Source organism: Haemaphysalis longicornis, unplaced genomic scaffold (assembly GCF_048455015.1).
Source record: "Haemaphysalis longicornis isolate Haplotype H1 unplaced genomic scaffold, Haemaphysalis longicornis Haplotype H1 scaffold_1, whole genome shotgun sequence".
NCBI lineage: Eukaryota > Metazoa > Arthropoda > Arachnida > Ixodida > Ixodidae > Haemaphysalis > Haemaphysalis longicornis.
In genome coordinates this window covers 324,877,163-324,903,922 of record NW_027526203.1, presented here as the reverse complement: position 1 = coordinate 324,903,922, position 26,760 = coordinate 324,877,163, and the positions used below count along the sequence as shown (strand labels likewise).

Here is a 26,760-nt window from a genome sequence, read left to right as displayed (position 1 = left end):
ATGTGCAATCGCGCTCCATCCAGTGGATGGAAGTAAGCTTCAACCACTTCTGTAAGTTGCATTTCCATTGGCAGGGCTTCTCATCGTCCCTTCATAGCTGACTGAACCACTTTGTGTTTGCTGAAGGTATAATAAATAGTGACTGCAGGCGTCTGTCGTCCACCTGTGTTACCAGAATGGAATGGAAGCAACTGCAATTAGTGACTGGTGGCTCTGCATCTGAAGTTAAAATGTCCGTTACAAGCGAGATTATTGATTAAAGTTCAAAGATGACTTGTCCCTTATAACCAATCTTCTATATCCGATGTCTGTTATAAAAGAGGTCAATTTAATGGGAAAGATAGGGCAGCCAACCATGTGGGTGAATAGTGTCTCTTATACCCATTGTCTCTTACATCCATGTCTCTTATAACGAGGTTCAACTGTAATTATTTTACAAAGCGTGAAAGAAGAAAAACTACCATGCGCGGTTTGCGGCGGCCGCACAAACTAAGCTGTGACGTTGGGAGGAGGGGGCGCCGTGATTGGACGATGCCCAAGGTTAGCAATCAAACAAGTTTCGGTTTCGGTCTGTAAAACAACATGTTTGACATTCGATGGCGTTGTTGGATGGGCATTCTCAATATCCCACTTATCGTAGTACCGCGCTTCTGCCATGTTGTCGTCTGTAAAATGCATAAGATAAGCCTCCCAGGACGGCTTGGAATCGTAGCATTCACTATCTGAGGCCTACGCAGTGCATGAACGCCCTCCGCGTCCCCACAGACGCTCAAATGCATGCGCTTTTCCCCCATATTTGGAGCTTGCCTCGCTCATGCCTGTATCGTAAAAAGCGTGTTCGCACCAGGCCAAGGGTCTGTTGATTCTGGCCTGTGCCCACTGCCCGCAAGCAGTCGGTGCTTATGGCAACAGCACGCCAACGAGAACTCACTAGTGCGGCAGTGCCAGCCTGCGCGAGTTCTGTGGACTAGTTCGTGGAGCAATGAACGTTGCGGCCCAAAAAAAGGTGAACTCAGTATAGAAAACATCGGCGCAAAACGAAAAAGTTAACTCATAAAAAAAAAAAAAGTATGTACCCGCGGCGATTCAAACTTGTGACTGGCAAAACACTTGCGATGACATACCTAGCGCCCCAGACAACTAGACCACAGTGGGCCGCTGGCAGCAAAGGAAAATATTAGGTATATAATGCATAACCACTTTACACTTTTATTTAGTTTTAGTATTTTAAGCAGCTTAGGTGACTATTTGTTGTATTGCGCTCGTGCAGTAAGCGTCCCCCGAGTTTCCACAATAGTTCACGTCTAGCAATTGCATTTCGTAGACGGGAAAGCGTTCGCAGATGCGTAGTCGTGCTCCTGACCGCTCTGCTTGTTCGCCCAGCGCAAAAAAGTGCTTCCCGCACCCTAGTTTTACGCTGTACGGTAAAAATATCAGTTGATTTTATTTCCTTAGTACCTATATTGACTTCGCTCACTCTTCTCCCCCTTCAAGAGGCCTTATATTTTCCTACTAGCGTACCAGTCAGTGAAGCGTCGCATGTGCGCTTGTGCAGCGCTTGTGTGAAGCGACGTTGACTTGGAGCTAGATACAGTGTACAAACTAACGAAGTAAAGAAAGGCGCATTCTTCCATTCCCAAATGTGTTGTGGCTTAGTTTCAACTGATCGAGCGAATTGCGACGACCCGTCAGCGGCCGGCGGACTAAACGGTGGGCCGACTGACTCAGTCGCGGAAGGTCGGCGAGCCGTGTAGTAGCGCAGCCAATTGTCAGCTCCTCTCCTGCTGACGTCACACGAAAACGCCACAGAAAATGGGCGAGCGTAAAGAGAGGAGGACAGCATTTTCGAATTGATTTTTCTACTAAAGAAATTCGCGTAAACGCGCACAGAGTGGTCAAAACAGGGCCCAGGGACTCCGGACTACAGTTTGCGCTCGTAATCCCGCATTGTTTACAAATCACTTCAGTGTCCCTTTAAGAATGATTGGCTGGTAGCCATGTACCACTACTTTTAGTAGTGTGAACAAGGCCAGCAAAATGTACAGCTTTTTGTATCTCATTAAGCTTAGGTCTGTTCTAGTCATTAGCAATTATGAAAAGAAATGCAGAACATAACAATTTAATAATCAAAATATAAATCACTCATTGAAACTAATACTGAGCCCTTGTGTGACCCCTGCGGGGAGATGCCCAGAACAACTCATGGATCAAGCAGCTTTCTTTGTGTGTGCGCTCTGACAGAAACATCGAGGCATTGTTATAGATTTTAACTTTAAGCCACAGTTGTTAAATAAGGCCTTAACTGGGAACAAATATCCCGAACTGAGAGAAAGCTTTACATCACAAGCTTACCTCAACATAGGCAGTATGAAGAGGAAAATGGACGGGCCCATCATTGTAGCGCCGATCTTCAACCTGACTGCGGAAAGATGGCATCCCAGGAAGCTCCATAGCATATGAGCCCTGGAAGGTACAGATACAAGGTTCCCCACTCCACTCAAGCCAAGAAAGCTAGGAATAAAAATGAGATGACAAAAGTGCTACCAGCGACACACAGAAAGCAAACCACGAAAATCAGAATCTCAACAGCACAACAGCCCAATGCTTAGCCCATTTAAGATCGCATAATGCCACGACCAACTTTCGGGTACCAACTAGGTTGCTTTCTAACTGAATTTTCATTGCGCTTGATGACTCCCAAAAATTCAATGAGCTTAATGAAAGAAAACCTGACAAAGTAAGTCTACTGCACATTATTTAAAGCAGTGAAATGCGTGGGCCTATACTGGCAGCATGATGTCTTTCGGCATTGATACAGTGTAGATCCCTAAAACCAAAAAGCATGCCATCTTTGATTACAACAGAATGAAGCATTGTGCATGCCTCATTTTCTATATGCACACCCAATGTTCTGCAACCTGGTGGCGAACAAAAACTGATGCTGATCACAGAAAAGTCGGCTTCAGAGGTGCCGACAGCCCAGAGGCAATCCGAGATTTTCTCGACCAAACTTCCCTAGGAAACAAAGGTGGGGGGGCATCAAACTGACAAGCAAATGAACCAACGGTTCTCCAACCAGCCCCAACCCTGCCCACACTTACTAGCAAGGTCAACAAAGGCCAAAATAAGCCAAGCTCACTGTTTTCTTAAAAAACATAATTCTGGTCATTCAAGCTTGTTCCGGTTGCCCTAGTGTAGTAACTGTGTCGAGTGCCAAGCCCTTTACACCTGAAAATGACCCCTATAAATCCCACCTCCAGTTCATTCAACTTTTCAGACTTTTTTCAAGTTTGCATTAACAAGATTTCTCTCTGTAACACCACAAAAAAAAAAAAAAAAAAAAAGAAGACTTCTTGGGCACAGGGATTATTAGGTGCATGTAGTATACCTAGGTTAGGGGCTAGGTACCTCAAGGGCAGCTTCGCCAGTGGCACTACGTGTACTACATAGACACACCTGCAGATGGTGGCCAGGGTTGCCTTCGTGCAGCGCCAAGGCTGTCATGAGGTACTTTGGCCTGCGAGAGGAAACGGGAGGAATAGCAGACACTCCTTGCCACACTGCCCACCTTTCAGTGAACAGCCTGCATGCTTTGCATATTATCGAAGTAAGTTCCACGAAAGTCAATAATTTCAAAAGTTTTCTGCATATTACAGTAAAACCTTGTTATAACTAAATGGGATATAACGAACTAATGGATATAATGCAGCACTAGTAATTTCCCTTGAAATTTTTAGATGCCCATGTATTTAAGACCTAGTTTTAACAAAGCTGAAATTTCCTCGCAATGGGTGTAACAAACCTTTTTTTTTTTTTTTCCCCAGACGAGAATTTACTGACCATTTTGGTATTCTTCAGGTCAATGTCATGACTGTGTGACGGCTTACATCCCATCACAGATGCGGTAATTCAAAACTCACGCTTGCTAGGGACCGCCAGCTCCAGCGCACTAAAATGGCTACAAGCCGCTTGGCAACATGCGTGAGCGGGTGCATCTCCCGGCCTTCCCTTTCTTGTGGACCCACTCGCTTTCCCGCTGCATGCATGGGGCAGCGCCGACTGCGGTTTTGTAATTGCTTGTCATTGCCTGCAAGCACATCAAGGATATCAGCTAACGGAACAGTCTTGCAAGCTCCCACCGCCAGAAAGGAGATGGACAACGATAACGGCAAACGTAAGACAATATCAGTTGAGCAGAGGGCAGCTATGCTGAAAGCCATAGAGTTTGGTGGTGTAAAGAAGAAAAAAAGTGGCCAAAGATTTCGGCGCAGCCAACGATTTTGAGAAGCAAAGAAGCTGTCACCGGTGCCGTCGAACGTAAAAGATGACAGAAAGAAGCTGCGAGCCCCCGCCTTAGAAGCTGAAGGGAAGGCAGTCTTGAAGTGGTTTTTGAACGCACGAGCAAGCTGCCTTCCTGTGAGGGGGCACTGTTGCAATGGAAAAAGAGGAACTTCGCATGCATCATGGGGCACAACGATTTTGTGGAGAGTGCTGGCTGGCTGCAGCGCTTCAAGGAGCGCCCCGACATCGTCGGCAAGGCCGTCAGCGGGGAAGCATAGTCTGTCGACAGCAAAGCTGCACTGACGTGGGTGGAGACGAACGATAGACAGTTGCTAGAAAAGTAGTCTCAAGGATTTGTTCAATGCGGATAAGACCACCTTGTTCTACCAGATTCTGCTGCAAAACTGCACAGCCCACCACACTGCCGCTGTGCTCAAGAACATTGAGCTGTGCTTCTTCCCGTCAACGGCAGCTGGGCAACCCCTTGACCAAGGGGTTATCACGAGCTTCAAGTTGGGCTACCGCAAGTGTGTGATCAACCGCATTCTGCTCAATATGAGCATGAAGCGAGACACCACAATCAACCTGTGCACGGCAATCGACATGCTGCAGGCTGCTTGGATGGCTGTACCGGCAAACGCAATCACCAGTTGCTTCTGGCATGCCTCATTTGGCCAGCAGTGCTAGTGACAGTGAAGGGTAGCATTTCGGCTGGCGTACCCGCAAATTTTCCCGCCATTTTTTCGCGGGGCTACCATGGTTGCCAGAGCAGGAGTGCCCTCCCCTTTACGGGCCCCATACGTTTGTATGAAAATTGTATATATATATATAAATTGTATATATAAATATTATAGTACCTCCCATGGAGACGAAGCGAAAAAAAAAAACCCTGGCTCGAGCTCGAGCCCGCGGCGCGAGCGCGCAGGGGTTTGTAAACAGAGCGGGTTGACAGATCCGCAGCCTTTACGGGCCCCAATACGTTTGTAGTACCCACGAATGTATGTTACGAGCTAATCAACAGAGGGCAGTCCTGGTCTGGCAACCATGGTAGCCCCGCGAAAAAATGGCGGGAAAACCACTGGCGCTCGCGCCGCGGGCTCGAGCCAGGGTTTTTTTTCTCTCGCTTAGTCCCCACTGGAGGTACTACAAACATATGGGGCCCGTAAAGGCAGTCCGTAAAGGGGAGGGCAGTCCTGGTCTGGCAACCATGGTAGCCCCGTGAAAAAATGGCGGGAAAATTTGCGGGTACGCCAGCTGAAATGCTACCCAGTGAAGACCTCGGTGCCACCACCATTGAGGGTGCCGTGGGCGACCAAGCCCTAGCGTCGTGGCGTGCTTTTCTTGATGCCTTTATCCCGGAATCAGGATGCCCTCCACCGGGCGAGTGCCCTGTCATCAGCACTTACACTCAAATAAATGTTTATTCTCTCTCCCTCTCTCTTGATGCTGGCGTTGTGCCCGGCTGCAACACCTTCTGCAGGTACATGAGTGCCGACGATGACGCGGTGACGACCCAGGAGCTAACAGAGGCATAAATTGCGCGCGCGGTGACGGGGATGTCCAATGACGACAGTAACGAATGTGTCGATGACAGCCCGGAGCCTGATGTTGGCAAACCCGATGTACCGACGTCCGCAAAATCACTGGATGCGGCACACCTTCTCTGCCTCTTCTGTAGTGCTCACGATGACAGCACGGACTTTGTGGGCTCACATACAGGATAAAAGAGGGCCCCAGCTAGCTTCGCTAGAGAAAGTACTACCAGCTGTACACTAGCCCCAGCGGAATACAAAGACTCGCTCCTCGGTTTGAGTACTCACGCACGGTAGACCGACTCCAGCAATACAGAGTACATACCAGACAACATGACTATCACTCGCAGGGAGGTGTGCTCTTTGCGCTCGCTCAAACCACGGGAACTCAGACTCCGATATCTGTCATCGCAGCTGCGGGAAGAGGGGGCTTCCACTACGACCGGTCAGGACAGACCCTCCGAGCAGCGTACTGGCGGAACGCTCGCTCGTACAGCTCGTCGGCTCAGGAGAGAGGAGGTCTACCCCAATTGTTGGGGAGAGGTCAGCACGGTGGAAAGCAACAAGCAGGTCCTCCTTCCCTCATGCCATCTCGCAGATGCTCGCGGCGGGCAGGCTCGGCGCGCCGCATGAGGTCACAAAGAGGTCACGACTCACGTGACGCGCCGGCTGCCAAAATAGTGCATCCCAGCTCGCCAAAACATTCACAGACGAAGCTTAGGGGAACTGGGGTCCCCACAACTTGAAATAGTGGCTGCAGCTGAAAAAGCCATAATTCGCCTGAAGACGCAGCAAAAAACTATCATGGGCTTATTTTCTGCGAAGTGAGCCTCCAGCTGGTGTGCTGTTGATCGATCAGGGATGAGCCATTCGGTGTGCATAAAGTAGCGATTCCTTGCTTGTTTTTCTCCATGAGACGGCCTTTGTGTGTGTGTGTGTGTGTGTGTGTGTGTGTGTGTGTGTGTGTGTGTGTGTGTGTGTGTGTGTGTGTGTGTGTGTGTGTGTGCGTGTGCGTGCGTGCGTGCGTGTGGCAGGCTGCTGTAGTTTTGCTGGCGAGTACATCCTCTCTTGCTCGCTAATTGTCGAAAGATATGGACATTAGCTATAACAAACCAATGGTTACAACGAAGTTATTACGACCTCCATTGCAACTTTGTTATAACGAGGTTTTACTGTAGACAGGTAGCGGCTCCCTCCATTGGAAGAACAAAATCTCCTAAAGCTGATTTTAATGCCACCTACACACTTTGTGAATTGAACTTACAAGATAGCTTAAATTGAGATCTGTGGCAGCTGAAATTTAAATCGACTTTGGTAGCAATTATGTTTGACAAGGTTATGTGCATGCACAGAGACACAAGGTAACGTAACGGGAAAACATCTAGCAGACCCAGGTGAGTCCCCAGCTAGTTAGTTTTTTTTAATACGGTGCCTCACAATGAAAGAACATGCCTCTTAGTAAAAAAAGAGCCAGCAACATAACCTGCTTGCATAATGCCATATTAACACCTTTTCAATAAGAAATCCCTCCTTCATGAGACAAGCACATGTTTTGTGTAAACTTTTGAGACCCGCCTGTTAAGACATTTTTTTCCAAAATAGCAGTTGTATGTCATTAACTAAAAAAGTAACTGGCATCAGTAAGCAGGCTTACGATCTAGTCAAGTCCCCCGCATTGACATAAAATATTCCAGGCCGCGAGAAATCAGGGGTGCCTTGGATGTACATCGCAGCTGGCCCACCAGCCTTGGAGGCATCCTGGGCTTGAATTCTGAAAGACGTTAATTAACAACACTCAAAATACTTGCACCAATTCAAGGATATAATCAAGACCCATTTTGAATACACACAATACAAATAAAGTAAAAATGCCAAGTTGGAGGCTAGCCATAATATGGTTTGCATAAACACCATAACTATGAACCCTGGTGAATGCAATAAGACAAGCAGTTTTTTGATGCACCGGTTGGAACTAATTTTACAGTTAATTGAACTTTGGTGGCACCAGTGGCAAATTACCATTTCAAATGCCCATTTCAAACACAAAAGTTTAATGAGCTGTAAAATTAGCTCCAAGCAGTGCATCAAAACAACGCTTCTCTTATTGCATTCACCAGGGTTCATAGTTATGGAAAATATAAAGATTAGTTTTATGACTGACACTGACTTGTCTACTTTTTTCTTCAAAAATGATTAATTATCTCTAGTTATCTTGGGAACTAATTGACTGACAAAAAATAAAGACATATTTGAAATCAGTGGGAAAAAGCAGCAAGACTGACAAGTTTCACAGAGTTTACTTCAAAATTAAAAGAAGCTTTTAAAAGCCGTACCCCCCCCGTTACCGACCAAATTTTTAATGACAGTAAGTAAAAACGACGTTCTGTCCAGTGCTCTGGCATAAAATGTTTCAGCTTTGCTCGGGAGGTAATCTTGTACTTTGAATGAATGTTTTGCAGCCTATGTACTTTTCGTATGGCCTAGAAAATTTTGACAAAGACCGTACAAACAGGTCAGAACAACAACTGAAATCCCCGGTCTGTTAAAAGCACCGAGACATCTAATAAAAAGCCACTGTTTTGTCCAAAGGTTAGCGTCAAAATACCGCTTTAGTGGTTTTACTCATAGGCGTATGTAGCTTCAAACTTTTGCTACACATACCAAGCACATTTCTTCACAGTGCAAGAACGCACACTGATTGCAGACGTTTCGAATTGCTAGTACCCAGTTAAACAATGTGCAGGGCATACAGTTTTGTCCAAGTACGCACTTAACTACCACTAGAAGCTTGTACGTACAGTCATGGACAAATGAAATGCAAACACAAAAATATGAATTGGAACACACAAATAGTGCGGTTTCTTTCCGTGCAAGTGAAATTGTCCCAGTAACAAAGACTGAAAATGTGCCTTTATACATATACCACTATCCATATTCTTTGATTTTGCGTGTTTTGGTTCATATTTTGATGTTTTTACTTCGTTTGTCCATGACTACATTCCTGTACGTCCAGTTATTGTTTTTATGGCTGAGCTAGCACTCTGAAGTATGGCTAATGCAATGGTAAATGGGTAACATCCTTGCAAAAAAAAAAGTTGCAAGTTCAATTCCAGCGCTGGCATTTCCTCCATTTTATTTTTATTTAGTTTATAGACTTTTGAATCATGATTTCAGTTTATTGTTCTCGTGTTACTTTATTGAGGTTGTATGAGCCTTGAACTGCCCTGGAAGCGCTATATGACTGACCGTGCAGTTGAGTGCAGCTGTGCCAGGCCTTTACCTAATTCCGCAACCAATACAGCATGAACGCACATTCAAATTTTGTGGCGCAGATGCCCTCAAAAGGTGATAAGTATATGGCTTTTTTGGCACCCCTGAATAAGAAAACAAACCTGAGGGGAGATTTTGGCACAGAAGGGAAAATAGTCAGCAGCTTTGGGTTGATTTCCTCAGAGATAAGAGCCTGATAAGTCTCGATAATATCCTCCTGTGGGAAAGAAAAGGTATATTATGCCAGTACAATCAACTGCACATTTCTAAAAACTTGCAATGAAAGCTCTAATGAAGAGACAATAAATAAAAGTCAGGGATGGGTAAACAAACTTTCCAGCTTTGCATCCGAGTCAAATAACAAATTTGCTAATAATGTTATTTGAATTCACAAATAATTACCAATTCCGGATACTTGTCGCAGACCCACAAGCCTAACCTGCTGGACATCAGTAAAATTAACTCTTTCGTTACGGCGGGAAAATTGACCAATTTTTAGGGGTCCAAGAAAACATTTTTTTTCTGCTAAAAGAATTGGTTAGGCACTAATTACAGGAACACAAAATGCAGATTATTTAACGGCCTTTCCAATAACAGCAGTTTTTTAAATGTTTTTATGTATCATATTTGCGAAAAAAATATTAAAATCAAAATTTTTGTCAAAATGTCGAAAAAAATGATAAAAAAGGAGTTGTGTAAACAAACCACCCGTAGTAGAAAAAAATGAGAATACAGTTAAACCTGGATACAACGAAGTTGACAAAAATTCACAATTTTTAGTTACATCGAGGTTTCCGTTACATGCAGGTTTCCCGTTAAAGCTTGCGTGAATGAATGAAAAACGAAACCAGACTGCTAGACATCAGTGACGGTGAAGTGGAAAACTGCGTGATTTGCGCCTGCTACTTTTCCACGAGCTTAATCACTACACGACACTCCAAAGGGGCAAGAACACTTACCACCGTATGCGCAAACGTAACTCGAGTATCCCTTTTGCCTTTGACAACTTTCGGTGCGTTAACGCGTTTCAAGGACCAAACGTATGCTGAAAGGGCGCATTTTTGCGTACTTGGTGCTCTTTTACGCACTCAAAACTGTTGAGAGATTGCTAGCTGGGATACTTTACCAGGCGGCGACGTTCTTCGCTCTCGCCGGCGGAGTCGGCATTTAAAATTTCGAGTTTGTCTTGACAAGACAAAAATGTTAGTTTACTGTCAGCAGAACAGACATTACAGGTAGCAGCGGCGACGCGCAACTGCACGCCGACTGGCAGGCCTAGCGCCTAACCGACACCGCACTCACACCGCACTCGCACTCACACGTGCGGTGCGGGCGTAATTCGCTGCATTAGTGCATTTCTCTAGCCTATTCTGCAGAAAAATAGCAAAAAACAATGGCCCACCAACGTAGAGAATTCGTCACATCAAGGTTACCCATCGCAACGCCTTCGTTAGATTAAGGTCGCAAACACATGGGCTTCAACGGGGGTGGCAATGGGGAATTGAAAAACTTCGTTAAATCCAGGAATTCGTTACACTGAGGTTCTTTACATCCAGGTTCACCTGTATACATTTTGTAGGGAAACATTTAAAAAACACGCCCTACAAAAAATGTCGACGTGCGCGGAACAGTTTTTCAGATATAAAAAAAATTGTTAGCATGTGCGGTGCTCAAGTCATGCGGTGAAGCCCAACCTCCAATTCAGAATGTGCAATTTTGGGTGGTTGGAAAAAATCTGGTGGTTTCACATTATCAGAGGCACCAATTTGCCCCCACGTAACGTAAAAACATCTTGCCAATGACTGACTTTGCATTTACAGCCAGCACAATATTTGAGACAAGCACGTGATGTGGAAAAATATGCATGAAGTTGAAAACGGAACTCCGTGGTTGATGCTTGTTGACGTTCACGGTCAGTTATCTCTCAAAACATAACGTTGAGCTTTATTATCATCTTCTGACTTGCAATTGTAGCCCTGCTGGCAGGAATGAGGTGCGATGCGCTAGAATCGTGCCCTGCTAACTTTGGCCGAGTAGCTGTTGCGCGATAAAAAACATCAGCACAACGAGCCTCCTCCATTGCAGCGCGACCTAACATTTTTGAAATGAAACAGCCCAAAAACTTATCGCAGACTTCGTCCGAATAGACAGTTCAACTAAGCAGCAACACTAGATCCGCGGAGATACCCTCGTATGGAAACGAAACTGGAAGGCCAACAGCTGGCAGTGTGTAAGGCCGGTTTGAAGCGCCGTCCTCGTCGGAACAGATATCTGGCAACAGGGTGCAGGGGCGGATCCAGGCTTTTTCTGAGAGGGGGGTCAGCTCCTATCAGTGATGATGATGATGATGATGAGCAGGAGGAGGAGGAGGAGGAGCCTTATTTATTGACGGAAATTTCGGGAAAGCAAAAATACAAGGAATACAAGTCCTCAATTGACCTTTTTCTGCGACCTGAGTGGTCATCTTCTTGGAGGTTCAAATTCAAAAATTAAGGGAGGGGTCAGGACATCCGGAGCCCCCCTCTGGAACCGCCAATGACAGGGTGTGATCTTTTTACTTGCACCTGAAGTTCTTATTGCAGAAATCGGGTTAGGGTTCAGTGAACTCAGGAGCAGCATGCTTTGTTCGGGGATCAGTGGCGGACGCTCCAGGCGCCATGGCAGGTAGCAGGTAGGGTAACTGCGTAGTAGCGCTAAATATGAACTTTGCTATGCAGAAACGAAACCGAACCTGTTGTAAACTGTTCGCGAATAGTCCTGGGGTAAGTAGAACTACCACACAACTTAGAACAACATGCGCAAAGGCAATAAAACTGCCTAAAATCATAAAGTAGCTTTGCAAACAGCCACTGCTTGACATTTTCAGCCAATTTCTGGGATTACTATTGTCAGAGTGCAAACCTGACGATCGAAAATTGTTTGCTGGTTCATCATTCATGCCCGTATCACAAAAAACAAACACTGATGCAGAATAATTACAAGTGGCACACATTCTTCGTTAGTAGCAGTGACGCGCGATGACCACGCCCCTTTTCCACACCCAGGTGATTCAAACGCGTGTCAAAAATCACGTTTCCGTTGCAAAAATGAAAACAAAACTGATTTTGAAAGGCCATTTTCTGATCTAACTCCAAACAGCTTTACTTGTTCGAGCAACGCCTGGAATGCTATGAAAAGGCACTCCCAAAGTATCGTTCAAATTGAACGATTTTGAATAGCACGGTAACGAAAGTGTTAATTGACTTGCGTATGCCGCCACTTTTTCTAACCTGGTAGGCGCACATAACATGATCACCTGCCCATTACTTTGGCCATCGTGAGCTCTCACTGATGAGCAAAGGCCCTGGCTTGTTTATAGCTGCACTGACACGCAGCTACACTCCCCTCCCCAAAAGCTTCCATCTTCCATGAGTCTTGGAACCTCCGATGAACATGAAGGTTATGTACACCCAACACAGCGTGCAAGTTTTCTGTCGAACACAAGTGAAAGAGATAAAGTCAGCCCAGCCTGACTGAAAGAAAGTGAAGGTAAAATAGTGCTTTCTCCCCTTAACCACCCACCACCAAAAAAAAGCAATTCTGGCACTTCAGAAAAAATTGTTTTTTGAAATGAATTCTTGATCTACGAATAGAGACGCGCAGGCAATTTTTAGAGAGAGCGAGCAACGGCAATAATTAGGGCATTTCGTTGAAGCAGCGCTTCACTAGATGGGGAATGAGAGAAGGGGTAAAGCAACATTTCAGCGAAACGAATATAACCCAACTTGCCCAATTTACCATCCTGATTTAACCGATTATAGGCCTGGGGGTTAATAGACATGCCTGTACGACACAGCATGCATCCTTTGGTTTGGCAGTGGTTGGTACATGGTGCCAGGGGTCAGCGCCAAACCACGTGAGGTCTCTTTAGACAATGGTAACCCTGTGCCACTTATCGCCCACACCAGCCATAGCCCATCAAACCCAACTTGAAAACAGCTCAAAAGAACGAGCCCCATACTTAAATGGGTGCATACAAATTTTATAGTACAGTTAAAACACTGCATTTTCTGTAACGTTGGAATGAGAAGAGCAAAAATCGCAGATAATGTTTCAAGCTTGTACATTATTTCTTCTCAGGAAGCTTCTTTAAATTAAGCAAAAATTTTGCTATTTCATATTCAATTAGCTATTCAATTTGATATTTGAATTTGCTTTGCAGCTATTCAAGACTATTTGATTTAAATTCCATTTGTGCTGAACCTAAGTATTCACAAGTTGGCCAACATAGGTAGAATTATATTGTCATTGAATATTAATACAGTCAGATCCCACTACAACGAAGTCCACCTCAATAAAATTTCCCCAACAATGAAGGATTTCTGGCTCCCTGCCAGTTGCCCAATGGAGGTAATGCACAAGAGTTTTCTCATCAACGAAAAGTTTGGAACGACCATTGAACCTGCCATGAAAGAATGTAAGAACTGAAAATCGAAAAGTAATTGGGGTTCATGGCACTGTCATAACCTGTAGCTCATGAACGGCTTGAGGCCAGGAGATTTTGCCTACAGTGCCAAGCAGTTGGCACGTAGGTTATCAAGAACAGAAGACTCACACTTGACTCGCACAAAAACGACGTATCATTGCGAAGCTTTTCCGTGAACTCCTTGGGGCTGTCTTTTGAGCCCAGAGAATTCATAACCTGGAAAAGAGTAGAGAGAACAATCCTACAGCCTTACACTGTTTAAGCCCAATGGACACCACAGTAGTCGCCAATCAAGCCCCCTATATCCTCATTAAACATGTGCTCATTTCCGACACTACTGAACACCTTACAGTAAAATCGAATGCAAATCTAACAGATGGCAGTTTCATCTAAGAGTAGCCACATACAAGCCCATAAAAATTATCAGAGTCCCGTGGAGCCAACTAGGTTCTCAGTCATCGGGTAATTGGGAGTGGGCACTCCCAAACCAACCGATTCCGACCAACTCGCCCAGTCGACTCCCCGGCAGAACGCTCGCACGCCCCGCAGGTCAGCTCGGGGGGGGGAGAGGAGAGGTCTCCTCCAAGTCGAGGAGAAGGTGGCGTGAAGGAAGGTGACAAGCTGGTCCTCCTTCCATTCAGCTGGTTCCATTCACACTTTGTCTACTGATGTCTGAAATTAAACGCTTGACGTATTTCCCTTTTCGAAGCTCCCTAGACATTCAAGAAAAGCCATCTTGATGCAAAAATTGTTCTATTTGTTTTAATTTTAGTTTAATGAGGGCAAAGGCAGTTCTGTCCCTTGTGCAAACGGCTTTTACTTACTGATTTTGAAAATAAAAATCATATTAAGAAATACTAAAATGCGGCAATCTTGAGAAAATTAACTGATGCCAATTTTCGCTCATCATATCACAGGCCTGTAAAGTAAATCAGTACAGGGGGAGAGCATAAAGAGGCAACCGCACCTTCCCCCCTCGCACCCATTTCCTGACTATTTTTTTTCATGAATGCTGGACCCACCTAAAAGTTTCCCCTCTATCCTCCTTTCCTCCTTGTCAACCCCACAACTCAGCTGTCTATGAGTATTCACTGCCTTCTTTTCTTTTCCATCCCTATGCCAAGTACAGTAGACTCTTGATAAACGGAAATCGCTTAAACAAAATTGCCGCTTAAACGGAACAGTAGCCCGTAAGTTGGTTGGTTTTGTGTTCAGACAATGTAAAAAAACTCTCGGTAATCGGAACTAAAATTTCCGCGTCACCGTGTAAACGGAACCAGAATTGGAACTTCTTGTGAATCCCATTGGCATGAGAATCAGCTTTTTACAGTTCCGGCTGTTTCGTTTTTGTTTTTTTCGTTGAGTCTTGCTGACCTCGTGAGCCTCGTCTCGTTAGTGGTCAGCCGTGTTAGCGCAATGAATGCAACATCACGGTTCTTGTTCCAGTTGTTCGGTCTCAATTCAAGACGCCGAGGTTACAGGGCTAAGCCCCTGCCGCCTCATTCGTGCGATCGTGGTGCCATTCGCACTTCATTACCACGATGCCGTCTTCTAAATTCGGTGGCTCGTATACACTTGCGAAGTTGAGGCCTCTAGCCTCCGTGAAGATGCAGTTGCAACAAAAATAATTGACGCATTTTGTAATGCACAATGACTCATTGTTGCCAAATCAACTTTGTGAATTCAGTGCCTAAACCTCTTGTAGTTTTCTTGCTTTCTGAAAAACTATCAGCTACATTCAGTGCTTCGAGTTCCAGGCAATGGTATTAAGAGTGTGTGCACACATAAATTTGCACTTTCACACATCTATCTCAGTAAACGGAACTTCTGCTAAAAGGAACTAATTTTTTCGGTCCCTTGAAGTTCTGTTTATCGTGCCTACTGTATTCCCAATGCGCCTGTGTACCAAACCAACTCGAATAGATAACATGCTTGCCGAGATAAGCGCTCTGACCTCCTTCATGGCCCTGGTGATCCTCTCCACTTCCTTCAGTCCCAGCTGGTGCACTTCCGAAGGACTCAACTCGAGCTCCAGATGGTAGCGCAGGCACTCCTTGTAGTAGGCCTCTCCATCAGGCAGGGAGGTAGCTGCTATCTGAGGCCTCAGATGGGCCATGTACTCCTGTTCGAATAAAAAAAAAGGGGCGGGAGGTGGTTTAACGTGATGAAGCTTCACCCGGGCTCTGAGGCACGCCGAAGTGGAGGGCTCCGAATTAATTTTGACCACCTGGGGATCTTTAACTTTAACTTTAAATAGCCTAGAAGAGCCTAGAAACAGGGCATGATGATGTTTGGATTTTTATGACGCAAGGCAGACTGAGGGCAAAGAGCGCCAAAGGATGTAGAAACAGGGCAGCCCATCGTACAACATATTAGTCGCACATTGTTGTGCTATAACCAATAAGAGCCCACAATATAAAAGAAAAGCTTTACTTTGGTCCTTTGCACATGTGTTAAAAGCGTAAAAAGTTACCCTATTTCAGTAGATTCCAGTGCTGTGAGTTGCAAGTAAATCCCTCAAAGCAGCAGCAGCAGCAGCAGCTATCTACTGATGTAGAAAATACCAAACGTGTGAGAATAAGTATCACCGCCAGGTGCATTTTTCCCCATTACAATTTGTGGTGTCCCGAAGCACAGATATGAAACAGGATTGGTAAACCTTGGCTAACCCTTAAAAAAGAAAAAGTATGGACATTTAAAATGTTACATCAAGTATGTTGGAACTTCTGCTAATCCCGTAAAGTTCAAAAGAAACTAACTTCCTTGGTAAGCATTATAAATCAAGTTATCACGGTATCATTGCTAACAGACCCTTTGTTTTTTTTTTTTTTTTTTAATTTCGGTCAAACGTTTTGCCTTGGTGTACAAATGCCGTGAAACAACTCCTACACATGAACGTAATAGCCATGGTCCCCGCTTGTTGCCAGCATTTGTGAATGACGCAATCGCTAACACTGCTGGGCCAACTGTCAACCTCACTGACCACTACCCTGGCACGAATATTTGTTGCACCTCCCATGTGGCAGCATTGCAGGGGAGCTGTTCGCTCAGGCATGGCCAAAGGTGCTTGTAAAGAATTATTTTTGAACAAAGTAGGCATAATTTTTCACCAAACAAAAAGCTAAAGAGCTACGAAAGGCCTCATCCCACAGTTAAAACGAGAAATTATTTGTTCTTCAGTCCCTTTAAGTGAAACTGGTCCCTCTTCTCCTTAAAGTTTTTATGCAAATTTCTGGCCCTATTGCACATGTGGATTGCTAAACAAACAAACAAAAAAATGTTAATTCAGAATTGCGAGCAACAATCTATACCAGGAAGTCTGAAAAGGTGAAATTAAATTTTCACACACCTGTTCCACAAATTCTTTCAGCTTCATGAAGGCAGGCATCACAGCTGCCTCGATTGCACATCGCGCATCCTCACGAATTTTGTTCCTGCAAGGGTGAATGACATGTCATGCCCCGCACATGTGGTACTAGCTAAAGGACATTAAAAAACACACACACATTACATATATATAGCGAATCATGTCGTAGACACTCGAGTCACGGCCCGGGGGTTAAAAAGAAGGTCCCCTTCACCCCGAGTAGTGCGAGTGGCGCTGGCTACCACCCCCAAGTGCAGGAAACAAAAAAATACCTTAACCTAAATACCCGAAAAAGTGGTGGGGAAACAGCCCCGCCGGTAGCGTAGTGGTCATCGCACCAGACCGGTATTCTGGAGGTCGTGGGTTCGGATCCCACCCGGCGGGCATTTTTTCACCAATTTTTTGACTCAAAAAATTCATCTGTTTCTATGACCTACCGCATTCCCCCTTTGCTTTCCGAGGTTTTCTTGACTGCCAACCCTTATTTTGTCTTAATTCACCGAGCCCCTCATTTCCCATTTCTGATTCGCTTTTTATAGCGCCGAATGAAGTGATTGTCATTTTTGTATGATAGAGGAATAAAGAAATCAAAGTCGAGAAAAATCCGCCATGATTGGAAGTACTCTCGGAAAATATGTGTTCCTTTGTTAAAGAATCAGTAGTGATAACAGTAAAGAGCATTGATAACCTCAAAGAGATAAAACATTTTATTTACAAAAAGCTGGTCATCGATTTTTTTACACATCCTTCTTTAAATACATTATCTGCATGCCCAACATGTCGGTCTCCATTCGAGATCTGTCCGCTCGCTGAATGTATCTCAGCAGGGAGGAAGTTCTCTCGACATCACAGCTTCTGTTAGCTAAAATGTCAGTGCAGCATTTGCCAACCTGGGGTAGCGAGCGGCAGTCATGCCAATAATCAACGAGTTTGAAAGCTATGTTTGCAGGGCTTGCTTCCAGCAAGTACGGGTTGAGAACGGCGAACTGTCAGCCCACAATTGTGCAGATCACTACTTTGAAAAAGGTCCATTCGGGTCGAAATCAGGCTTAACCCAAATCTCCTGAAACACATCCGAGGTGTAAGAATCAGGTAAAAGCGGGTTTTACCCGAAAACGAACAACCCTAAAAATGCAATAATGCATATTAGCGAAATAAAACCTTGCAGTTAAGTCCCATCAGTACAAATGTACGACAGCAGCTTTCCATGGAGGTAGGCTTTTGTTCTCTTGCACGCTAGTGCAAGTATTTGAAAATAAAATAAACCGTGCTTTGTTGCTGATACAATTTTGCCAAGGTGCCAACTTTCACATTTTTTAACAAAGAGTGAATTCATGGAGAGGCTGTTATTCGAATTACTCCCCAAGAAAACACATAGCAATATAAGTAGAGGAGTATATGCTTCTGATATTGCTACTACAAAACACATTTGACAGCTAGAAGCTATTCTTGAAAACCGTACCAAGTTTAACAGTGTTCTGATGAATATTTAGTTCACGGCGAAGTTATAAAAGTAATTTGCGATTTCTTGTGCCTTCCAAACTTTCATGTGATGCTGCATAATGGCCACAAACTGTGTACTGATGCACATGGACTCCAACAAATTATATGAAATCTGATTGATGACGCTGCTTTATAACCGTGCTCGATTTCATCTCTTTCATTGCTACAGGCTACAACCATTACCAACAGCAGGTTCTTTAAAATTAAGGACATGACACTGCTGCCACCACTGGCGTTCCAACCTCTGAGCTCGAAAAATCCCCACAGTATGTATTAAAAAAAAAAAAAAAAGAAAAGAAAAAAGAAAAAAAGAAGCACTGAATTATGCTGCTGAGCGGTATAGACAGTTTGTCACACAAAGCGGAAAGCGCAGCACGTATCAAAAAAAAAAAGGAGCCGTGCATAAGCGTGCATGTTGTTCACAAAAGTTATGGAAAGCCCAGTGTTAGCAAATGCTACATCCCAACAAGACACCAAAAAGCGGGGGAAAGGGGGGGATCAAGAAAGCCGAGCGTGAGCGATCACTGCGCCTGAGTGCACTACTGCAATAATACCCCACTGTCTGAGCAGAGGAGGACCATAACTTTTTTTAAGGACACCAAAAACAACCTGAATAGTCGAACCCCGCAATAACAAAACCGTCGGGGAAAGCCAAAACATTTGCTTTTGCGGGAACTTCATTGCCGTGAGAATGAAACAAATGACAGGAAAATCGGCCACAAGCCGAAAATTTATTTCCAAAGTCGGTTATATTACTTTGCGAGCCTTACCTTGCTGCAACTTCACAGCTCAGCTCTCACACTACAAGAAAGTGGTTCATTGCTAGTCGTCGCGCACGCCTAAGGACGATGGGATCGTGTCCGCATATCCAAAACTTCCCGCAGGTTCGCCTTCTCTGCATGTTTTTCTCCTTGGCCCTCAGCACCAAGTATGTCTGAGCATGCAAGCGAAGTCCAGCTTCTTCTGTTGATGAACTTTGCCAGACAGTGGCACCACCTCAGTGTTCCAATGCTGTTCACAAAATTAAGTGAGCACCGCTATCTTCATGTACAGAACGGCCACAGCCGTCACCGTTTTGTTTTGTGTATGTGCACCATTAGAGTGGCGTGCTTGCTTTTCAAAATGGTAGAGCGAGCTGCAGGCTGTTCCAAACTCATCGGCGCTATCCTACGTCCTTCACTTGGGCCACTGACTTGGGCGATGATGGCTGCCTTATCTTGTAGGAATAAAAACTTCCACTTTTGGGCTGACAGGGGCGTCTTACTAAGAGAAAACGTGCCGATTGCTGCACATGCCCCAAACGCACGCCCACTGTTCAGCGGTAGTGGGCGTGCCAAAGCCGCGTTGTGCGTCACCATGTGTCGCCCCCTGGGGGTGTCGCTGCAAGGCTGCCTCCACAGCCATCTGCTGCACGATCTATTTTGTAAACAATAATGGCAGCGGCCATGCAAGCGTGCTGTGGCAAAAGTTTACGCATTTTCAGCCCGAAAAAGTGCATTTGAGCACTCTGAACACTTTTTGGCCACTGTTACCCTTCAATGGGAAGGTAAAGTGCCCACCAGATTTGTAGCGAATTTCTTTAACGCGGGATCGCTTTCCAAAGACATTTCGTTGCCACGAGATATGAAACACGGGCGTCTATGGATGTTTGCCAGGGATCCGAAAATATTTCTTTGCAGCGGGAATTTCATACTCATGGGATTTCGTTATCGCGGGGTTCGATTGCATTTCCTGCGGCGCTGTCGACACTAGTCGGAAGAAGAGATGCCTCACTAGCTACGAAATTAGCATTTGAATAACATATTTTGCTTGCTCTTTTTCCTAGCATCATTTGGTGACATTTTACACACCAACACCCGACCCGGACGCAAGTGAGGCATAGCACACTGTAGTGACTGAGCGCAGAACAAACGAAGGAAGGGAGGCGCAGGTGGCACCGGCAGCTCAGCCCAACATGTCGTGCACGCATGACCATGCCCCACACTCCCCGACCGTGGACACAAATCTTGCTGCTGCTCTGAATAATAAAGCTATAAATTAAGTTTTTGAAAAAGAAACTGCACTATCGTTTGCTGATCTTATTGAAGCAATGTAGAAGTACTATCCTCTAGGCTCATGTGGCTATGTCCTGTACAATAGCGCAATGGATGACAATGAACTAAATGTGCACATGTGGTTTCTTCTATGCGTGTTTCCGTCTCCAAAACGCCGTAACACCAAAACTTCCGGTGACGTCACACAAAAATAAAAAACAAAAAACAAATACGCAGAAGCCGTTTATGCATTAAGTAGTAATAAAGATACTCATAAAAAGTAAAAATATTGCTGCGCGTGTAAGCATTTGCATCGAAACGTTTCACGCATTAACGAAAGTGGGGCGGATGCGCCACGAGCGCCTACTAGTGGCACTAGTGGTAGAAAGCACCCGTAAAAAAAAAAAAAAAAGAAACAATGGCGTTTTCTGATGTGTGCGATTCGTCCCACGAAGTTTGTGTAGGAACTGTACGAATGTAGTACATCATAAGGCTCTAAAGTCGTCTGCGCCGTGTGTGTCTTGCCAAGTCGTCATTTGTGCGTGAGGAAGTCGTGGTGGGCTGTTTTTACTCGTATCTTCGTCACCTATCTCCTGCCGAGAACGTCCTGGCTTTATTTGTTGCTGGTGTGATGTGTGTCTGTGTAAAATCTCCCTGATGGAATTTGAGTGGCTTTGTTCTACGACAGCAGTGGTGACAAGCTACAAGGGTTCTTTTTCTGGCTGTGAACATGGGCTCACCCGACGTTAAACGTGAGGCCTACGTAGCTGGTGTTACAACTCACATTCTAGTTCACTCTAATGACAACGGAAGGTATCCTTTACGGAGTGGTTTCGCAGGTTGCTCTGGGTGGTAGTACAATCGGAGCAACGATGCGTTTTTATCCTGTACACAATCGTCTGAGACTGCGTATCTTACAAACAAAGCACTATGAACGAGCGCGAATATTGTTCAGGTAATCAAATGCGCTGGCGTTATATAGAGTGTTTCATGACTGCTATGGACTATGGTTGTTCGTAAGCATAAGTAGTTATGTCGGCTGTACAGATGCACTACACTGCACATCGTGTGTGTGTGCGTGCGTGTGTGTGTGTGTGTGTGTGTGTGTGTGTGTGTGTGTGTGTGTACGCATATTACAGAGGTGGTGCCACATGTTGGCATCTACGGATAATATGGTGGCACCTGGTGCTTCTGCGAGCCACTACATCTTTCCCTCCCGGGGAACAAACAATCATTAGACTAGACAGTCCTGTCTGCACAAATCACCAATACGGTCACTGTTTGTGTGCAGAAATCACCAATACAGTCACTGTCTGTATGAGCCCTGACAGCTGTCGAATCACTGCATGTAATCTTGGAAGTGCACTGGAGGTCTGCGATTTCTCCTGGGCCGGTCAGGTGGTGGCCCTGGCATTGAGTCCATTTCCCTCTACCGGTACACTGCACTACTCAGTGCCAGAGCCTGGAGCCAGACTTTGTGGCTGCGAACCTTGCGGCTGTGGTGGGCTCGGTGGCACATGTGATGGTACAGCGCGTGAAGACTCAAGTTGATCTGCGGATGAACTCGCAGAATGTGTTTGTGGCGGACCCCCAGGTGCAGTGATCCAAGTCTTCGATGGTGCAGCTGTACTTTGGTAGTCCGTCAACAGGGGCATGTTGTACGTGCAAGAGTTGTCCTTAGTTTCTTGCCCTGGTGATGCCTCTTTTGGTACCGCTGATAGCTGTGAAGCGTTCCAAGTTAGACCGTCTTCCAGATAGAAGGACCAGCGGCCAATTTTTTTGAGGATTTTTAATAGTGGTCCATAACTTGGAGCCAGGAACTGGCCCAGGAACTGGTTTCTTCACTCGTATGTAGGTGCCAACTAGGAACTTGGGGACTCTTGCAGCTCGCTGTTGCTCAGCGTATGCCTTACTTTTTCGTTCACACTCTGGGACTCTTTTTCCTAGCGGGCTCATCTCCCGTGAAGGATTTGTGCTGAAGTCAGCTGTCAGCTGACCAATGACGTCCAAAGAAGTTCTCATGTGTCGGCCATGTAGAAGAACGGCCGGGGAGAGACCGGTGGTGCTGCGAGGGGTGGCTCTGTATACTCCCAAGTACTCGGTCACAGTTTCCTTCACTGGACGCTGCTCGAGCAGAGCCAGTTGAATGTATGACTTCAGTATACGATCAAATCTCAACGAGACCACTTGCCTGTGGGTTGTACACGGCAGAAAAGATGTGGTTGATTCACGGTCTTCAAGGAAGGACTCAAATTCCCTTGATGTGAAGTCGACCATGAAGAGACACTATTTCAGTAGGGTAACCCTCACGTACGAAGAGTGCTAGAAGCAACTTCGTCACCGTGTGAGTGGTAGCGTCAGTGCAAAAAGCCACTTCTGGCCATTTTGAAAAATAATCAACTACTTAAATGGCAAATCGGTAGTCCCCAGGTGCACGCTGAAAAGGAGCAACAACGTCAATAGCTATCTTGTCCCAAGGTTTGTCAGGAAGAGGAATTGGCTGAAGTGGTGTGGGTGAGATCTTGGCACTTTTTTCTGCGTGCTGACAAACGGAACTGCAGATAGCTGTTTCATCATGTTTGACTAACCCTGGCCATCATACTTCTCTTGTAGGCATTGTTTGGTTTTCACGATACGAGGGTGGGATTTGTGAGCCAGCTGGACAAAAGTTGCTGTGAGCTTGACAGGAACTACGATGCGCTTAGTACGGAAGAGCATGCCATCAACTGCTGTCAACTCCTTTGGGGCTTCATAGTATGGAGTCAGCTTAGGTGCCTGATTCTTGCGGGGCGGCCACGATGTCTGCACGTAACAGGAAACTTCTCGTAGAGTGTTATCCTCCACTGTCACTTGTCTCAGTTCATCTTGACGTACAGACGTCACCAGAGACACTATTTCTTCAGACTCGCGTGGTTTCGTGGTGGGCGGTGACAACTTGTTTGAGTGCTGTGGATGCATTTCGGGGCGTAGCATTTTGGGGCCTTGTGTCAACGTTTTACTTGGTTTGTGTCAATGTTTGGCCACAGTAAGGCAGTGTAATTCTGTGCCCACAATCTGGAGGCCAAAAGCTTGTACGGCATCAATACCCAGAAGTGATGTTCCACTTGGGTAATGTGAAAAGTCACTACAGCTGTTTCCAATTTGTGCACAGTGAGGGCAGGGAACTGTCCACGCACAGGAATTTGTCGACGTGAAAAATCCAGTAATGTTAGTTGCGATTTCTTCAGCTCGGCGTGGTCTCTGAACAGGTTTTGAAAGCTTTGTTCTCCCATTATCGATACAGCTGAGTCAGTGTCCACTAAAAATTTTATGATGTGCCGGGGTGATGCCAGAGAAACAGGTTGAACCCCGACATCAAAGTAGACACCCGTACGCTTAATTATCAGTGTGAACAGTAAGAATGTTCATGACACTCTCAGCGTCTTCCTCTGGAACAATTTCGGCGACTCTTCCACACCCGCGACGCAAACTTCGACAGTACTGTTGAAAGTGACCTCGAGGCGGCCACACGTGAAGCAGGTTCAACCGCGGGCTACGGAGGTTGACAGTTGTCAGTTTTGTGTGCCGCAATTTCCACACGCGGCTGTGTTTCTGGAGTACGGGATGACAGCGCCACTACACAGGACACTACAGTAGTATTCTTTACAAGTTATGAAAAAGGAACCAAAGGCATTGCTGGATTTGGACCCCGTCATTGCAGAAAGCTGAAAGTATGTGGCCCCGCGGCATCACTTCACGTGTTTTTGATAAATTGATTTTAAAAATCCACTTACACGCAGTGTTTCATTATGCCTGCTACGCTGCTGGTTCGTTGTTCCCGTTGCTAATGAAAGTGGCATCAAAGGGGCCGACTAAGGGTGTACTGATCTCAAATTGCCGTTATTTTGTTGGCAGTGTTGGATTCTGTCTGAAGTGTCATCAGCTATTAAAGTTATTTTGGAATTGTGCAGTGCATTTCTGAGAAATGAACCGAGCAGTTTATCTTTCCTTTATTTTTCTTCAGAGTTTGTAAAATGACCTTCGTGAGCAATAAAGATGTGCTTTTGAAATTGTGCTTCATAGTGATGGCTGGAGTTTCATGATTACATTTTGGTGCTTGTGTAGTTTAACAGTAGAGTATAAATTTTTACAAAGGAGTTTACAAAGTGTATTGGCAAACAGTCAGGTGTCCAGCGTCCCCTTACAACGATAGAGCCATTATTCTACCGAGTGGGACAATTTTTTCAGAGACTTCCCATAAATATTTAGTTTGTTTAGATTCAACACCTCTTCCATACACTTGGAAGTTATTATTGTTCTAGCAACTATGACGAGTTGGAGGGGCTTTAGAGTGATGTGTCACTGATTTTCAAGCATGCACAGTTGCATCTGATTATGCAGCTGCTGTAAGAATAGAAAATGATGCGGCATATCAGAATAGTTCAGGACCTTAGCGCTTCATGTTGCTGCATTTCAAGAATATTCTGGCTGTACAGCTGCAGTAAGAATAGGAACCGGTTGCCCAGCAGGTTGCAATGGTTTGATGTCAGTCCTTCGAGGTGCTAATGTTGCTCCTTTGCAGAGGTGGGCTGTTGCTTCTGACTAGAAGGCTATGGCAAGAATTGCAGACTTATGTAGTACGCTGGAATGGATTCATGTGAGGCCCTCGGGCTGTAAAGCCGCTGCTTCTCAAGCACACCTCGTTTACAGCCATGAAGCCGCAGTGAGAGAACATGCCAGTGCTTGAGACTGTGAAGTTGGTGCTTCTCATGAACACAACAATGTAATTTTTGTATAGGACCCACACCTCCACCATCACCTTTGCGTGCACAGCCTGGACAGCTTTCATGGTGCGGAAAACACTACTCGAACACTGCGCCATGAAATAATTTTCTTTATGTTGTGCGACGGCTTATGAAGATACAGCATCACTTTCACCTTGTTTTCATGGGGATTGTGCATTTTCGTTTTGCCTTTTAAACTTAATACAGAGGCAGTCTGCAACTCCCTTAAGCACTGGTGTCAGAAAACCCTCTGCAGAAAAGCCTATGAGTCTGGCGGTCAGTGTGTTCCTGGATTACGTGGACACAACTTTTCTGCAGTGCACTGCAGAAACGGAATGTGGCTATGCCTCATCAGCGATGGCTCAGAGGTACTGCACTTGCCTCATATGGGGGAAGTACTGGGTTCGAATCTGCGCACCGCCGGGCACCCACTGGTTTCTTTAATGGGTACAGGTGTCCCTGGTCGAGTGCGGACTTTTGAAAGGATAACTCACGCCTGGAAAGCTGCCTTTACCCTTGCGAGGGGCTTCCGACCTTTGTCAATCTGGTGGGGCCCCGGCCTTCTACAACACCGCATTGCCGAAGGGAGGAAGAGTCTGGCGGCATGTCCTACCACAGGCGGTTACTGAGTAGAGTGTGCAACGTTGCTGTGGAAGTCACCATGTGCATTCATGTGCCTTGGTGGTGCCGGGCACCTATTGAGAAAATAGGTACAAGCCTGGTGCTCGGCCCTTGTTACCACTAGAAGATGCTCCTGGCGTGTGACTACTCTTGAAAAGTTGACCCAGCTTGTACAGGAATCACCTCTATGCAATTAGGTGGCTAGAAAGTGCAATTTTTTTTTTTTGTTTGTGTCCCCACACGATTGATCAAATCAATATAAGAAAAAGGGACTGCTAGCACACATCTTCACCTCAAAAATTGCAATTAATGGGACAAAAAGTCTACGCAAATTGTAGCAAAAACTGGAAAGCGGCAATAAAGTACATAAGTAGTTTACTGAAACACTGGCACTGTCGCCAATTACTGAAATTTTAGAAATTGGAGCTGAGCTGGTGGTAGATAGCGGCATTGGAGTTGTAGAGAATAAGTGAAAAAAGTTTTGTCAGTGGCACCTGCATGATTTCGGTGACACAGGTTTTGGGAAATACATTCTCAGATGTAGGCTATAATTTATATTTTAAGCACCTGCAATGCAGCCTACTAGGGAATGGTGCTATGAGATGCCCCGTACCCTACACTGTACCAACAAAGTGACGTGACTCTGGTCTCTGAACCACTGTTAGATGGTACGGTCAATAAACAAAACCGTTCGCAAATGACAGTCAACAGGTGCAGTTTAATTTTAACGCTCTCTTTATCTGCTTTTGCTGCTAGCCTTCCAATTTTGACACATACGCGTTCTGGGGAAATAGAAATTTCGAGAAATGTGAGCACGGCCCCTGCAAAAATGGTCCCAACTCAGCGATTATATCACCGTTTGTTAGCTGGCTGAGAAAGAAATCGTGCAATGTACTTTCCGCCCTTGCATTTCAGAAATAAAATA

At 45.4% G+C, this 26,760-nt stretch overlaps 1 protein-coding gene across 10 annotated transcripts in view; it reads right to left on the bottom strand.

Annotated features, from left to right (window-relative positions):
* The window catches only part of LOC144151690 (uncharacterized), a 69,663-nt gene that overhangs the window by 22,648 nt on the left and 20,255 nt on the right, over window positions 1-26,760 (bottom strand). For all 10 annotated transcript variants that reach the window (XM_077682870.1, XM_077682831.1, XM_077682823.1 and 7 more), the window contains 7 exons: window positions 16,898-16,982; window positions 15,503-15,670; window positions 13,678-13,764; window positions 9,206-9,300; window positions 7,468-7,584; window positions 3,457-3,517; window positions 2,353-2,463 (listed from right to left, as the gene is read on the bottom strand). In XM_077682870.1, the coding sequence (XP_077538996.1) occupies window positions 2,353-2,463; window positions 3,457-3,517; window positions 7,468-7,584; window positions 9,206-9,300; window positions 13,678-13,764; window positions 15,503-15,670; window positions 16,898-16,982 (724 nt within the window). The remainder of the gene's footprint in view (window positions 1-2,352; window positions 2,464-3,456; window positions 3,518-7,467; window positions 7,585-9,205; window positions 9,301-13,677; window positions 13,765-15,502; window positions 15,671-16,897; window positions 16,983-26,760) is intronic.